The sequence below is a fragment of the Trichomycterus rosablanca genome, chromosome 27 (genome assembly GCF_030014385.1).
Source record: "Trichomycterus rosablanca isolate fTriRos1 chromosome 27, fTriRos1.hap1, whole genome shotgun sequence".
In the NCBI taxonomy this organism is placed as follows: domain Eukaryota; kingdom Metazoa; phylum Chordata; class Actinopteri; order Siluriformes; family Trichomycteridae; genus Trichomycterus; species Trichomycterus rosablanca.
In genome coordinates, this window is record NC_086014.1 from 2136985 (window position 1) to 2153405 (window position 16421).

Here is a 16421-nt window from a genome sequence, read left to right on the forward strand (position 1 = left end):
ACGGACCAGTGTAATTTCTGGGAAATCACTTGATGGACTTGTGGGAGTGGAGGCTCATGGGAGAGGAAGCTCATTACTTAAATGGTAAAGATTTGCCGATGTCTTGCAACGACAAAACGAAAGTAAAACAAAAAAGGAAGACACTGTTGTAAATAATTAACCAGTTACCCTACACAAACATCATTGTTTAATTATTGCTGTTATTATTTAAAATGTCTTTTCCAGTACAGTCTGTACAGTGTAAGAGCACCGATTTGAAACACGCCCCGACCCACCTTCATCTGCTCAGCTCTGTGTACAGAGTTTTTAATCTGACTTGTTTATGCATGTATATCATTAAAAAAACTGAATGAAGAAACTATTATGCATTAAACTCACAAACGGAAGCTGTTCTGTGTCAGTATGGAGTCTGCACATGTGAATCTCTCTTTGTCACAAAAAGGATGTGGATATTTTGCATCTTCTTACTATATAAAGTCAAACTGATCATTTGTGCTGATCATTTTATAGTAACTACACTTATGTTGTCTGGAAAAGCTTTAATATACTGACTGCATCTTAATAAATCATATTGCATGTTTAGTTGTACTTGTAGCACTTGTAATGAACTGTTCAGTACAGACTTGTCAAAATAATGTTCTGAATGGTGAACTGGTTCTGCTCACGGTGTTCATGATCATCTTGAAGTTTTACATTACTGACATGCTAACTGCAAAGCTGTTTTTTTTTTTGTTTTTTTTAAGTATAAAGACTCATATTAGTGTACTGTGTTTAAAATTTTGAAGCGATGCTACAAGCCTGTCGGTTATTGGTTAACCTTTAACCAGTGACTGTATGTTATTGGTCAAAAGAAATTGGAAAAATTTGCATTTCTACCATCAGAGACTGAGAAGTATGTAGACAAGATTCAGGTGATTGATTAACTAAGATTGCAGAACATCGATGAGGGTCTTTCATAGCGATTCAAACAGGATGCAAAGCCATATATATTTCCAGTAAAGATATACTGGTAATGTCTTGGTGTTGGTGTGAAGTGGGCTATTTTAGCACATGACATACTGTATATTCGCTAGCCCATGAGGCACCTGAATCTAAACTTGCCTCTGGTTTGGTTGCTTAAAACTGGATTTATGATTTTCTGGAAATGTTTGATGGCGTGAAAGTGTACAGGCATTTGGGACAGTACCCAACTTTTTGAGAGAACCCCCATCACACCACCGTGCTTCCCCAGTGCTGCTTGGAAATTCCAGTACTTGTGTATTATGTAATAAAGCTTTGAAAAGCCAGAAGCCAGGTTAATACCTTGTTTGCCAGGCAAGTACAAACAAAAACGAATGGAAACCTGGACCAAAAAAATCAGCTTTTACTCAGAGCCCAAACTTCTGTACAAGATACTGTAAATACATCCTGGCTATAAGAATAAACGGGAGATTTTACACTCATGTTCTCATTTATCTGTTTAAATGTTAGCACGGCAGCCCTGGAGCAAACAAACCCTGAATCAAGTATCTTTCCCTCAAACACCAAACATTTCTCAGAAAAAAAAATCGGCGTGACCAAAGCGCCTCATTCCTGTAACCCGATCTGTTGCCATGCTGGATGGTTCCCGCGAGGAGAGGGATAATGTTCGCCCACCGCTCCGAGGGGACGAAGGCATCTAAGTAAGTGTCTGTTGGACTGATATAGAGACTCTTTCATCCCGTTCCTCCCCCGCTATCCCTCCCTTTTTTTAGGTCCATTCCAGAGCCCAAACTGCCTGTTGCTCAGTGACCGTATAAACACAAGCTGTGCCAAAGGGTGAGGCTGAACTCGCACCGAGGGAGCTCAAGTCTCATCTTCAGATACACAATCGTGCCACCCATGCCAAGGCATGTTTAGGTGAATCAACTCAATTTAGCCCTAAACTGAAATTCGAAGGGGGAGGGAAATTTAGGGGGTTCCCTAAAGCTTGTTCTGAGCAGATCAAGCAAACATGAAACAGAAACTAAAGTGTGGGGATTTCTAGAGCCACTGATTACCCATCATTCAGTACCACAAAACACACAAATACCACAAACATCCTAACAGGGTACAGTAATGTGACTGCAGGCTTTGGCTGGGCGTCACTGTGTCCGCTGGCTACCTAAAAGGATTTAAAAAAACTTCAAGCTCAAAACTTCCATCATTAAATTCCAGTTTGCAAATAATTGCTTGCTCACATAAATCAGGCATTAATATGCAGTTGGCCCTCAGTTTATGGCCTAAATAGCATTTTTTCCTCAATTTTCCTTCCAATCTGGTCGTATCCAATTACCCAATCACATTCGCCTCTACCCGAGCCACTTAAGGTCAGGTACTGATGTTGGACGAAAAGGCCTGGCTCACAATTTGGGTTCTAATTCATCCCAAAGCTGATAAAGTTAAGGTCAGTACTTGTGCAGGAAAGTAAAGTTTCTCCACAGAAACACAACCTCAGGACCCTCCAGAAAATGTTGGGACTAAGTCAGAAGCATGATGACTTATGATGAATAATTGTTATTATAGATCTGTTAGCAATGGGTGTGGCAAAAACTCCTAAACTCAATGATTAATCATTTTGGATATGTACCTGTCTTCATTACAAACAGCACCACATGTTTACAGTATAAATATGAGTAAAATTAATAAGTAAAACACCTTAGAAATAAGGAATTAATTCATATTACTGGTGTATTTTGAGGGAACTTTTTAGATTCTATACACATACAGCCCTAAATTACAAATAATCCATCTGTACATGATAAAACATGATAATGGATACTTTCACTGGCTTTTCACTTCATTAATATATGAAATTCTTCCATAAAAGTATTTTTCAGATATCCTGATGTTTCCTTCAAGGTGCTCGGGTGGCGCCAATGGCCGGTTGGACGCCTACATGTGTGTTAGGGTGTGGCCGAGACCCTGCGATGGATTGGCGTCCTGTCCTGGATGTGTAAGCCAGAACAAACCATGATTCAAACCAGGAAAAATTGGTGATAAAACATAAAAATAAAATAAAAATAGTTACTTTTCTCACAGCATTAGAGTCAAATGTAAAACAAACATCAATAGAAAGTGAAAACGACCTCTATTTAATTTCCACACTAAATCATCCAGAAAAGGTGAGAGGAGGCAACAGATCTGAATCAGTACTCAACGTCTTCTCAGGAACTTTGTACCTCAATAGGAACTTTTTTCCCCCTCTTTCTTGTTAATCGTGTCCCAACTGATAGTGGCGTAAGCAAAACCCCTCACACTTGCAAATCTGGCATGGCAAATCTACCCCAGAATGCACCGCTTTGGTTTGGTCCAATTCCGAAAACTATAGATGCCTGCTTTAACTGTACCTATAGGGGTTGGACAAAATAACTGAAACACCTGGTTTTAGACCACAATAATTTATTAGTATGGTGTAGGGCCTCCTTTTGTGGCCAATACAGCGTCAATTCGTCTTGGAAATGACATATACAAGTCCTGCACAGTGGTCAGAGGGATTTTAAGCCATTCTTCTTGCAGGATAGTGGCCAGGTCACTACGTGATGCTGGTGGAGGAAAACGTTTCCTGACTCGCTTCTCCAAAACACCCCAAAGTGGCTCAATAATATTTAGATCTGGTGACTGTGCAGGCCATGGGAGATGTTCAACTTCACTTTCATGTTCATCAAACCAATCTTTCACCAGTCTTGCTGTGTGTATTGGTGCATTGTCATCCTGATACACGGCACCGCCATTGGATGCACATGGTCCTCCAGAATGGTTCGGTAGTCCTTGGCAGTGACGCGCCCATCTAGCACAAGTATTGGGCCAAGGGAATGCCATGATATGGCAGCCCAAACCATCACTGATCCACCCCCATGCTTCACTCTGGGCATGCAACAGTCTGGGTGGTACGCTTCTTTGGGGCTTCTCCACACCGTAACTCTCCCGGATGTGGGGAAAACAGTAAAGGTGGACTCATCAGAGAACAATACATGTTTCACATTGTCCACAGCCCAAGATTTGCGCTCCTTGCACCATTGAAACCGACGTTTGGCATTGGCACGAGTGACCAAAGGTTTGGCTATAGCAGCCCGGCCGTGTATATTGACCCTGTGGAGCTCCCGACGGACAGTTCTGGTGGAAACAGGAGAGTTGAGGTGCACATTTAATTCTGCCGTGATTTGGGCAGCCGTGGTTTTATGTTTTTTGGATACAATCCGGGTTAGCACCCGAACATCCCTTTCAGACAGCTTCCTCTTGCGTCCACAGTTAATCCTGTTGGATGTGGTTTGTATGCTGACATTACCCTGGATACCGTGGCTCTTGATACATCACAAAGACTTGCTGTCTTGGTCACAGATGCACCAGCAAGACGTGCACCAACAATTTGTCCTCTTTTGAACTCTGGTATGTCACCCATAATGTTGTGTGCATTGCAATATGTTGAGCAAAACTGTGCTCTTACCCTGCTAATTGAACCTTCACACTCTGCTCTTACTGGTGCAATGTGCAATTAATGAAGATTGGCCACCAGACTGGTCCAATTTAGCCACTAAAATGACAGGTGTTTCAGTTATTTTGTCCAACCCCTGTATGTTCCCAGTAAGCAATGTAGGACGTTTCTAAACTAATATATTCAATAAGAAAGTCGTCAAATACAGAAGGGACATGTTTTTCTTAACAGAGTTTTCACAGGTTTAGTGTTTAGTTTTCCTCCTGTATTAAAAAACTTAAGTCCTAAAGTTTGACTGATTGGGAGGGGAGGGTCACTTCCCATCTCTAATCACCCATCTTTAAACGTTTGTACTCTGATCAAAGGAGAAGTGAAATGTTTTGGGATGGTCTTCCTGGGTGGGGTAAAAATACATTTTCTTAATAATATTTATGTTTTTTTGCCCCTCTCACTGTCGCCTAAGCTTGCTCATCAGGGTTTTTTGGTCCTGGTATCAGTAAAGTTATAAAAAGTTTTATAAAAATACATGTGGCTTGACTATCTGCCCTCACTGCTTCGGTTTGAGTCAGAAACGGCATTTAAAACCACATCCTACTCTTTCACAACTCTTAAATCTATTACAGATCTCCTTTATCACACTGTGTATCTCCTATCGAGGATGTTTTGCAATAATAGCTGTGCAGACATGTCATCATAATACTGAGGCCATATGTCTGTAGAGACACGGCGGTGGAGTGTTTGAGGTGATGCCTACCGCGCTCCTACCGCAATCTGACATTAAACGGAAGCAGTAAATTGGTGGGTGGGTTGTCAATACCACAAAGACAAGTCGGTGATGGTGGGCAGGGTAATGACTTTTCTCATGAATTTTTGATTTCAGGAGATCTACAGAGATTAAAAGCTTGTCTGCACGGCGCGAGCAGATCTGAACGTGTAACATGAGACGATATGATTGACACATACGCCTAATTACTCTGAGTGGAGGAAATAGATTTCATCTCCACAATATTGTTGTGTTTTTTTGACATTTAAGTGTGGCGTCTGCTTCCCACACATTTTCCCCCGAGCAAATAAGAAAGCCTTAAGTGTTTACGCTTGGCTGTGAGTCTCCATTTAAAAATGGATAAGCCATTTCCTTGGCCTGAGTTGTAAGGAGAGCTAAGGCCAAGTTTCCAAGAGGATGGAAATCTAAAAGATCAGTTTCAACATAAATGATTTTGTAATCTCTGTTTCACATATACAGTGTATCACAAAAGTGAGTACACCCCTTACATTTCTGCAAATATTTCATTATATCTTTTCATGGAACAACACTATAGACATGAAACTTGGATATAACTTAGAGTAGTCAGTGTACTAGCTGTATAGCAGTGTAGATTTACTGTCTTCTGAAAATAACTCAACACACAGCCATTAATGTCTAAATAGCTGCAACATAAGTGAGTACACCCCACAGTGAACATATCCAAATTGTGCATAAATGTGTCGTTGTCCCTCCCTGGTGTCATGTGTCAAGGTCCCAGGTGTAAATGGGGAGCAGGGCTGTTCAATTTGATGTTTTGGGTACAATTCTCTCATACTGGCCACTGGATATTCAACATGGCACCTCATGGCAAAGAACTCTCTGAGGATGTGAGAAATAGAATTGTTGCTCTCCACAAAGATGGCCTGGGCTATAAGAAGATTGCTAACACCCTGAAACTGAGCTACAGCATGGTGGCCAAGGTCATACAGCGGTTTTCCAGGACAGGTTCCACTCGGAACAGGCTTCGCCAGGGTCGACCAAAGAAGTCGAGTCCACGTGTTCGGCGTCATATCCAGAGGTTGGCTTTAAAAAATAGACACATGAGTGCTGCCAGCATTGCTGCAGAGGTTGAAGACGTGGGAGGTCAGCCTGTCAGTGCTCAGACCATACGCCGCACACTGCATCAACTCGGTCTGCATGGTCGTCATCCCAGAAGGAAGCTGACGCACAAGAAAGCCAGCAAACAGTTTGCTGAAGACAAGCAGTCCAAGAACATGGATTACTGGAATGCCCTGTGGTCTGACGAGACCAAGATAAACTTGTTTGGCTCAGATGGTGTCCAGCATGTGTGGCGGCACCCTGGTGAGAAGTACCAAGACAACTGTATCTTGCCTACAGTCAAGCATGGTGGTGGTAGCATCATGGTCTTGGGCTGCATGAGTGTTGCTGGCACTGGGGAGCTGCAGTTCATTGAGGGAAACATGAATTCCAACATGTACTGTGACATTCTGAAACAGAGCATGATCCCCCTCCCTTCGAAAACTGGGCCTCATGGCAGTTTTCCAACAGGATAACGACCCCAAACACAACCTCCAAGATGACAACTGCCTTGCTGAGGAAGCTGAAGGTAAAGGTGATGGACTAAACCCAATTGAGCACCTGTGGCGCATCCTCAAGTGGAAGGTGGAGGAGTTCAAGGTGTCTAACATCCACCAGCTCCGTGATGTCATCATGGAGGAGTGGAAGAGGATTCCAGTAGCAACCTGTGCAGCTCTGGTGAATTCCATGCCCAGGAGGGTTAAGGCAGTGCTGGATAATAATGGTGGTCACACAAAATATTGACACTTTGGGCACAATTTGGACATGTTCACTGTGGGGTGTACTCAGTTATGTTGCCAGCCATTTAGACATTAATGGCTGTGTGTTGAGTTATTTTCAGAAGACAGTAAATCTACACTGCTATACAAGATGTACACTGACTACTCTAAGTTATATCCAAGTTTCATGTCTATAGTGTTGTCCCATGAAAAGATATAATAAAATATTTGCAGAAATGTGAGGGGTGTACTCACTTTTGTGATACACTGTATTTTCGTCATCTGTTAACAGTTTTGTCACACGTTATGTCTTACATAAACGTTTACATTAAGAGGTTACCTTAATGCCTAGTGCACACATTGGCAGGTATTTAAGGCCCAGCGTTCCAGACAAAGTCATTTTGGCGATCAGTGAAAAGTCCCCAATAAAACTAAGTCTAAGCTTACTGATGAGCAACCTGAGAGCAAGTATTACTATCCACATAACTATACTACATATATGTCAAATAAGTAGGTTTTGACTATAATATTTAGTATGACATTTGGGACACAGCCTTTTCAGCTAGGAAGCTGCAGCAGTGCCATTTCCCCACTTTCTTGCTGACCTTGGTTTATGATTAACTGAACACTGACTGTCACAATATAATACGGTCACAGGAAGACCACCGCATGGGGTCAAGTAGTGCATTGTATGCATTACATTGTTCTGGTACGTACGATGACATGTACAACGTATCCAACATACACTGGATGTAATGAAATTTGGCCAAACTTTGTCAACTGAGGTTGTTCGTCATCTGGAAAGTAGCTAGAAAAAACGACTGCTAACCAAGAGAAACAGCAGTGAAATAGAAAAAAGGGCCTGGATGATAGACTGACAGTTCAAAATATATGCTAGCTTTTTACACAGTAAGGACTGAATTGTGTCCAACAGTAAACAAACGTTCTATATTGCATTGTTAATGCAGATCAGCTCTTAGCTTAGGAAGGCAGGGGGCAACAAATGGCCTGGAAGCCACAGGTTAAGAACCTCAAGAAGAATAACAATATACATGAAAATAATATTGTGTTAAGAAATATGCATTTCTGGATTGACCTTGTTGGAGTAAAAAGGCTAGTAAATGAACAAAAAAACCTTATTATCATAATGCATGGGGTCTTATTACAGCCTAGGGCCAGTGTGGCTGTATGTTATCCAGGCGTTAACTAAATATGACACAACAGAGCAGAGATCATTGGTCAGAAAGTCTGACTGCCTGTCAATGTTTCACCAAAACACTTCTTTCATTCCCCAGTATTAACACTGAAGTAAATAAATGATCTGAGAATAACCCTGCACGCTAGTGAACAAACAGCCTAAATCAAATGTTTGGATATAGCCGAGCTATCTGTTCATTCTGGGAAGCTCTGAGTGTGTATCGAATAGGTCTGATTAGACACTCCCCTACTAGGCTTCTTCTATTTCCCACCAGAGTGATGGTGGAGTCTATTTCTACCCTGTGACTTACTGATATAGGGTTGGAGAATAGCTGGGATGCCAGTGATGGGGCACAGTATGCTACAACCCCAACCCTGACTCAAATTCCACAACGTATCTCGAACGTAGTTTATAATTTGTAGACCAGCGTTTGACATGCTGCATTACTGATCTTCTTACTGATCTACCGTCATAAATCTAAAAGTAAATTAGCTCTGGGAAAATCAATATGAGGTAAAAAATGCAGCGACTTCTTGTGCATATAAAATGAGGGGAAATCCTTTAGGAAAGGGAGGGAAAGCAGTGGCTAATGGTATAGAATTTCCCATCGGGAGGAGCGTTCAGATGAATAAGGAAAATCCATCAGCGCTGTATGACTGATGGTTACCATTACAAACCGAGTTCGCTGCATGTTCAAGCTCTACGAGAAGTGCCAAAACCACAAGGCTCCACTCTCCGCCCATTCCAGACATGGTTACACAAAACAAAGTGTGTGTTCGCAGTTGGTGCCACTAACTGGTTAGAATGAATCTAAAAAGCGCTTGATGGTTATTTCCAGTTGAAGTAGCCACAGGTTAAAACGGAACGGATGAACAATCAAGATCCACCCAAGCAAATGAGGGCTGTAACAACATCACAGATACTTAAATGTTAATTTTAGTACTACATTATCATTCTTTTAAGATTAATATTTTAGTTTTAGAACTACGATGGTTGGAATGTATTTCTTTCTACATTTTCCAGAGCCTTTGTGTAGTCTTATGTTACAGTTTAAGCTGTCACATTCATTCCCTTGATATAATGATCTAGAAAAACTGACGCAATCTATTTTTCCCCACAACTTTTTTTTCTCATTAACAGGTTAGATGGTAAAATGTGATTTCCCCCCGAAAGATCTTAAAAAAAGAACCTGCACTTTTCCCAGTAAATCTATGAGCAACAGCTTTTCCGAATGGGAATCTCAAAAGCGAACAGAGCAGCTCAGCTCATGCAGGGCTAAATCTGTGTGGAAAAAGTGCCTCACGTTCTGAGGTCTTTTGCATGCATTTGGTTATTTTCCACGGGCGTACACATGACTCATTCAGTTCCATTTTAGAATGAACATCTGGATATAATTAGACACTTTATTATGAATTTAAAGAAAGTGATCAAACTGCTTACTGGTTATTGGGGCTCGAACCCCACATGCCCCACTATGTATAATAATGCACAGCACTTGTTTACTGTAGAAAAGGATTTTAGACACTAAACATTAAGTGAATAATATAGTGTATACATGTATACACGCACACATATATACAATGTATGCACTGTACACTGTTTACCCAAGGCTTTCAAACATTCTAAATAAACACACTTCCTAATTTAGAAAGGTCCTGTACTTGAACCAAGCCAATTATTAACATGGCTCATTTCCATTCTACTGTACATTGGCAAGTAGAAGTACCGAAAAATAAAATTGTAATCACTCATTCGTTTCCTGAAAGCTGGAAATGCTGCCATTACAGCCTTAAAGCCGAACGTGTTTTTGAGTTACATACACACTAGGTGAATTGTAACCCAATTTGGGGTGGTGCCTGAGCTACCCCTTGATCAGCAACTTGGCCACAGTGCACAATCACTTACAGTCGCTTATGTAGTGTTCACCACTGGGTCACTGAGCTGCCAATATTAAAGCATGTTTAAAGCTCTTAGTGATAATTTATGTAGTCTACACTACACACTAGGTTTCTGTCACCAGAGCCACACCCATTTTTTACTATTAATAAAACTGAAAGTGCTGTCAAATCCTGTGGCCTGCATGGTCTGTTTTGGTCAAATATTTCTATTGAACGAAGATAAATGTTTACTACTTGACACTAAAAGGCAACACACCTCTGTTCATTATTATCCTAATATGGCTTATGTATTCATTCATCTACACAAAGTATAACAGTATTTAGTTGAGGTTTAGTTAGATTTACTAACAAAACTGCATTAAAACAACTAAGTTATCAATAAAAACAATGTTTACATCTCACAATAATGTAAAGTAGTTAATATAGGGGTACATGATCAGGACACAAGTTAAAAACACCTGTAGACACCCATGTGTCAGTAAATCACAATCAAAAAGATAAACTAAAGCTAGATCATCGACAATACATCAAAAACACAATTAATATAATGAAAAATAGCACTGCGATCTGTGTTGCTTTCTTTTTGTTATTCAGCACCCGAGCAGGGTTCCACACCCTTGAGCTCTGTGTGATGTCAGTAAATTCTGAAGGGGCGTTTATGGGCATTTAAAAACAGGGAAACACAGCAACGGAAAGAGCAAAAAAAATTTGACAAATTTATGTTTGTTATGACAAATTGAGACTCGGCATTTCTGACCACAAATGTAACACACACACCACCCATTTCTCAGCAGCCAAAAATTCTTTTTCATTCAATTTTTCCCAATAAGCATTTTAGAAATTATAACTGAAACAGTTTAAACCATCAGAACAAGCACTAACAATCACACAGTGATGAATACTCCTCAGCAAATGTGCTAAAATAATGAAAATAATAGAAAACAGTGGAAAGATTGTGTACTTTTACACTGGGGAAGGTGGGGCATACTTTATTAAAGTATAAAAGCACTGTCTGAGTAAAAGTACAACTAACTTCTGACAGATCAACACATTATGGTACAAATATTACAGGAATATGAAGGAATACCACAAAATAACCACAGAAATAATATCATAGAGATTATCATCACTTTAAAAGATAAAAGTTCTGTACCGTGCAAATGCAAATCTGTGCATATGTTATTACATAATGAGAATACTTAATTACATTTAATTAATAATAATAAACAGCAAGCGGGGATGAATTAAAAATTAAAATTAAAAATTTAACCAGGGTTGCAAATTACCGTTATGCGGGGTGCGTGCACACCAAAAATAGCGTTCTAAACGGATTTCTACAGCTATAGAAAATACTCATGCCTTCAGTAGAGTATTGCCTTTTCACTTTTTAGGAAATAAAATCGAGCCGACTGGATTTTAGTACCGCAATCAGTTCATTGGTTTCATTTATTTAATGTGAATAAATCTAATAGGCCTATATACTCTGCGTTGTTGCTGTACATCAATAAGAGAACGAAATATCGCGAGATTAAACTTGTATAGTGGGATATTTTCAAGTATCGCGAGATTATTGGTTATCAGACTAATTCTGTTTAATTTCACAAGGACAAGGACAGACGCACCGTGGATGCAACAGCAAAAGCGCCTCTCTCACACACACACACACACACACACACACACACACACACACACACACACACACACACACACACACACACACACAACACACACAACACACACACACACACACACACACACACACACACACACACACACAGTTATAAAGACACAAACACTCACCCAGAAAATAAAGTTAAAGAAAAACAGCAGGTATTTGATGCATTTCGTGCAGCCTTCCACTCCCATGGTTGCTGATTAGTTGTTGTTTTTTCTGGCCGGGATGCTGTGAACACGGAGCCGGTGTGCGGATCAGACAGACGCGCTCAGAGGAAAACTCGGATTTGAAGAACGACTGCGAGGCTCCACAGACCGACCGTGGAAACAAACGGGCAACACCCAACTCCACCCCCGGCTGCAATGAAAAGTGGCACAGTCCAAAATCATGCAGCCTATTCTCTCTCTCTCTCTCTCTCTCTCTCTCTCACACACACACACACACACACACACACACACACACACACACACACACACACACACACCTTTATTTAAAAATGACAGAAAAAAACAAGTTACAAATATATATAAATTATATATATATATATATATATATATATATATATATATATATATATAATATATCAGTAACAAAGATATAAATGTATCAGTTAAAAATATGTAAATATATCAGTTAAAAATTAAATAATTAAATAAACCAATTTCTTCCTGCAAACTGTATTTGGGATACAATTTCAAGCTTTGAAAAAAAGAGTTGCTAATAACCTGACATTATTATTTTACTTTAAATTTAGAGTCAACTAAAATTTAATCTTAGCTCTTTAATTTTTATTGTTATTAAAAGGACTCTACTTGTTTCCACACAACAATTTCACTTCATAATGGTAGTACACGATCTGTAGTTTACACTTAGTTAATATCAAGACATTCTGATGCATCATATCTCAATGAAGGCCTTTATATTACTATTTTCAATCTAGACTGTTATTAAAAATAATTATCTAGTTTCCACACAACAATTCCACTTCATAATGATAGTACACCATCTGTAGATGTCACTCAGTTAATATCAAGCAATTCTGATGTATCGTTTCTAAATTAAGGCCTTTTAAATTGTAATATTTGTATTGTTTTCACTCTAGACTGTTATTAAAAAGAATTCTCTAGTTTCCACACAACAATTCCACTTCATAATGATAGTACACCATCTGTAGATGTCACTTAGTTAATATCAAGCAATTCTGATGTGTCATTTCTAAATAAAGGCCTTTATATTGCCACATTTCTATTATTTTAACTCTAGACTGTTATTAAACAGAATTCTCTAGTTTCCACAGAGTAATTCCACTTCATAATGATACCGTGTTTCCCCGAAAATAAGACATCCCCTGAAAATAAGACCTAGTAGAGGTTTTGCTGAATTGCTAAATATAAGGCCTCCCTCGAAAGTAAGACCTAGCAAAGTTTTTGTTTGGACCGTACGCTGTCCCTGCTGTGCTGCACGAGTGTGCTGTGGTGAGCTCCCCCTGGTGGCCGGAAGCCGCCATACAGTGATGATGTTCCAGAATCTTTCTTTGTTCATAAATATCAAGATCAGTAAATGTACCATAGATTGTTGTACATGGAAATAATGGTAGTAACAAGAAATTCTTGATAGGATTCACAGTTTGTCTGGTTATGTTGGTTTGTGATGACAACTACTGTACAGTATATAATAAATGTTCTTTTTTTTTTGTTCAACAATGAATGTGAATTCTTCTTCATGGAAAAATAAGACATCCCCTGAAAATAAGACCTAGCGCATCTTTGGGAGCAAAAATTAATAAAAGACACCGTCTTATTTTCGGGGAAACAGGGTAGTACACCATCTGTAGTTTACACTCAGTTAATATCAAGCAATTCTGATTTGTCATTTCTAAATAAAGGCCTTTATATTGTAATATTTGTATTATTTTAACTCTAGACTGTTATTAAAAAGAATTATCTAGTTTCCACACAATAATTCCACTTCATAATGATAGTACACCATCTGTAGATGTCACTCAGTCAATATCAAGCAATTCTGATGTGTCATTTTTAAATTAAGTCTTTTATATTGCCACATTTCTATTAATTTCACTCTAGATTACATAAAGAGTAAAAGTGTCAGCATAAGAGTTGTAGCATATTTGATGCATATTTTAAAAGTTATTGAAGTTATTAATATGCTGAAAACTTTAAATGTTATTGAAATTATTAATAAAAAACGCTTTTTATTATATAATAAAGAGTAAAAGTGTCGGTATAAGAGTAGTAGTATGTAATGTGGGTCACACTTGATAAAATACAACTTGTTTTTGGGCAACTTGACATATTTTAAAAGTTATTGAAGTTATTAATATGCTGAATAATTTAAATGCTATTGAAATTATGAATAAAAATCAGTTTTTATTATGAATGCATCACCACTCTCACTTGTGCCATATTGCTTAAACATTCTAATGTGAGGAACTATAAACTTAACCCTTATGGTTCTGATTGTGAGTCGGCAGCTGGTTTGACTGGTCAGATTAAATCTTTCACTTGGGAAGAGCACTTTTCTTACAGTCTCTTGGTACAACTCTCTTGGCTGCAATTTGGTATTAAACGCTATGAATGTTTTTAATAGTAGCAGCAACTGAAAAAAGAAAATAAATACTTTCATGGCCACAACACTGATTGAGCCTAAGCAGGAGTTAAAGGGACAGAGTATCGTTATTTTCAAAGATAATGTTATTTTTAAAGATAATCTGTTGTTTGGGTGGTCTTTTTGTGATCTCAGCATTAATTTTTATGGTGCACAAAATATTTATTGCTGAAAAACATGACTTACCTTCACCTGCACTAATGCACTGCCTCAGACAGATGTTCTCCCTCTTTAACCTCAACAACAAACAGCATCACATGCAAAATATAATAAATTACGGCCACCATGAGATGGCGCTGTTACTCTATCTGCAAAATACCCTCATTTTTAAACTCGGGTCTTTATGCTGATCAGATCTGCTGCATTTAACACGAGAACTATGAGAAATTATTATCAGATCAACATTTCATACATTCATAAGTGTGGCATTCACACGTGTTAGAAAACTGGCATTGCCATGCATATTTGGGGGGGGGGGGGGTTGGTACTGATGTTTAAGCAGATTACTGTACATTAAATAAGCAAATCACTGCATGAAATTACTGGTTCAAGCTCCAGCACTGGCAGGTTGATACTTAATCAAAGTCCCTAAACATAAATTGCATAATCTAGTATTACTGTTATTTTACACTCATGTTGTCTTTGCATGTCTTCGATATATCAGTCATCCTTTGTCTTTAGTAATTGCAATTGGAACACAGAGCCTGGATAAGCTTTTAGTCCCTTGACTTAATGAGTTTCTGACTGCCAAACTATAGTTGGACCCATGAGAGACAAAAACGTGAGTTCAGGACTAGAGACACAATAAAGAGAGGCCTTAAATAAAGAGATTTTTAAAAACAAAACAAGTAATCCAGATGTACATTTGTCTTTTAGATACTAGCACCAGCATATAATATCAATAATGCATGAACTAAAGTGTGCCAAAATGATTTTAGTTACAGTATAACAGAGATTTCCTAGCATGGAAACAACAAAGTGGTGGAAGTCTTGTTAACATAACTGTGTTATGTAATTGTCAGGGTTATAAGTCATTATCTAAGGCTCAGGAACTGCACTGAACCTGCACTGAACCACAGTAAGAGCCACTATTTAAAAATTCTACAATTTCAATGATGCGCTAGCCCACCATCAATGAGATGTTGAATTTCAGCTCTGCTATCAACCAGCCAGGCGCCTACACAGACATGATTGTCTCTGTCTGTTGAGACATTTACATTTACTTACACACACACACACACACACACACACACACACACACACACACACACACACACACACACACAGCTGAGCTCCCTCTGGTTCTGTAACCATTTGAAAGCTTGAGCTATTAATTCATTGCGCATGCGCACAGGTGCAGCTACTCCTCAGAAGCCTCTCTTTTCTCTGTTCCTGCAGCGCAATGCAGAGACACAGAGAAGCTCAGAAACAGGACTGATTCTCTCCGGGCTTAAAATACAGATACAGAGGAAAGAAACCAGGCTGCTGAGGGAGGATGTTCATGCGCCGTACTGCCGTACTGTGAATGAATGTAATGAATGTAATGTTTCAGCTGAGAGGAAAACCACGCAAACTGCCTCACGATGCAAAGACAAAAGATCAGTTGATGGTTTGGTGAGACTGATCTGACTGGCACAGATCAGTGCTGAATCCTGATCCTACACATCCTGAGAGAAATGATTCTCCATGCTGGGCTGTAAGTCAGGAGAAAACCAGGAGGGTTTACAGGGTGTGGGCAGACCGGGAGCTGTTCCTTCAGTACCAAGATCCTTTCCATCCTTTATTCCACGGGTTGTGCGGCATTTTTGAATGATGGTCATGATGCTTTTGGAGAAAGTTGCTTTGTGCAGCAGCGGTTCACACATCTGTGGGAGGTTGAGATTTTATTTTGAGGTTATCTGCGTCTCCTGTAATTAATCGAGACACACAGGGGTTTTTATTTCCTCACTGGTGTTACATAACACTGTTGAGGAATATCCAAGGCATTTATAATGCGAATTTGGATGCGAGTGTTAGTGTTGCGCGAATAAA

At 39.3% G+C, this 16421-nt stretch overlaps 1 protein-coding gene across 1 annotated transcript in view; it reads right to left on the reverse strand.

Moving 5' to 3' along the window:
• The window catches only part of cd81a (CD81 molecule a), a 36873-nt gene extending 24755 nt beyond the window's left edge, over positions 1 to 12118 (reverse strand). The window contains exon 1 of the mRNA XM_062989721.1: positions 11891 to 12118. Coding sequence (XP_062845791.1) covers positions 11891 to 11956 — 66 coding nt within the window. The 5' untranslated portion in view covers positions 11957 to 12118. The remainder of the gene's footprint in view (positions 1 to 11890) is intronic.
• Between the last annotated feature and the right edge of the window lie 4303 nt (positions 12119 to 16421).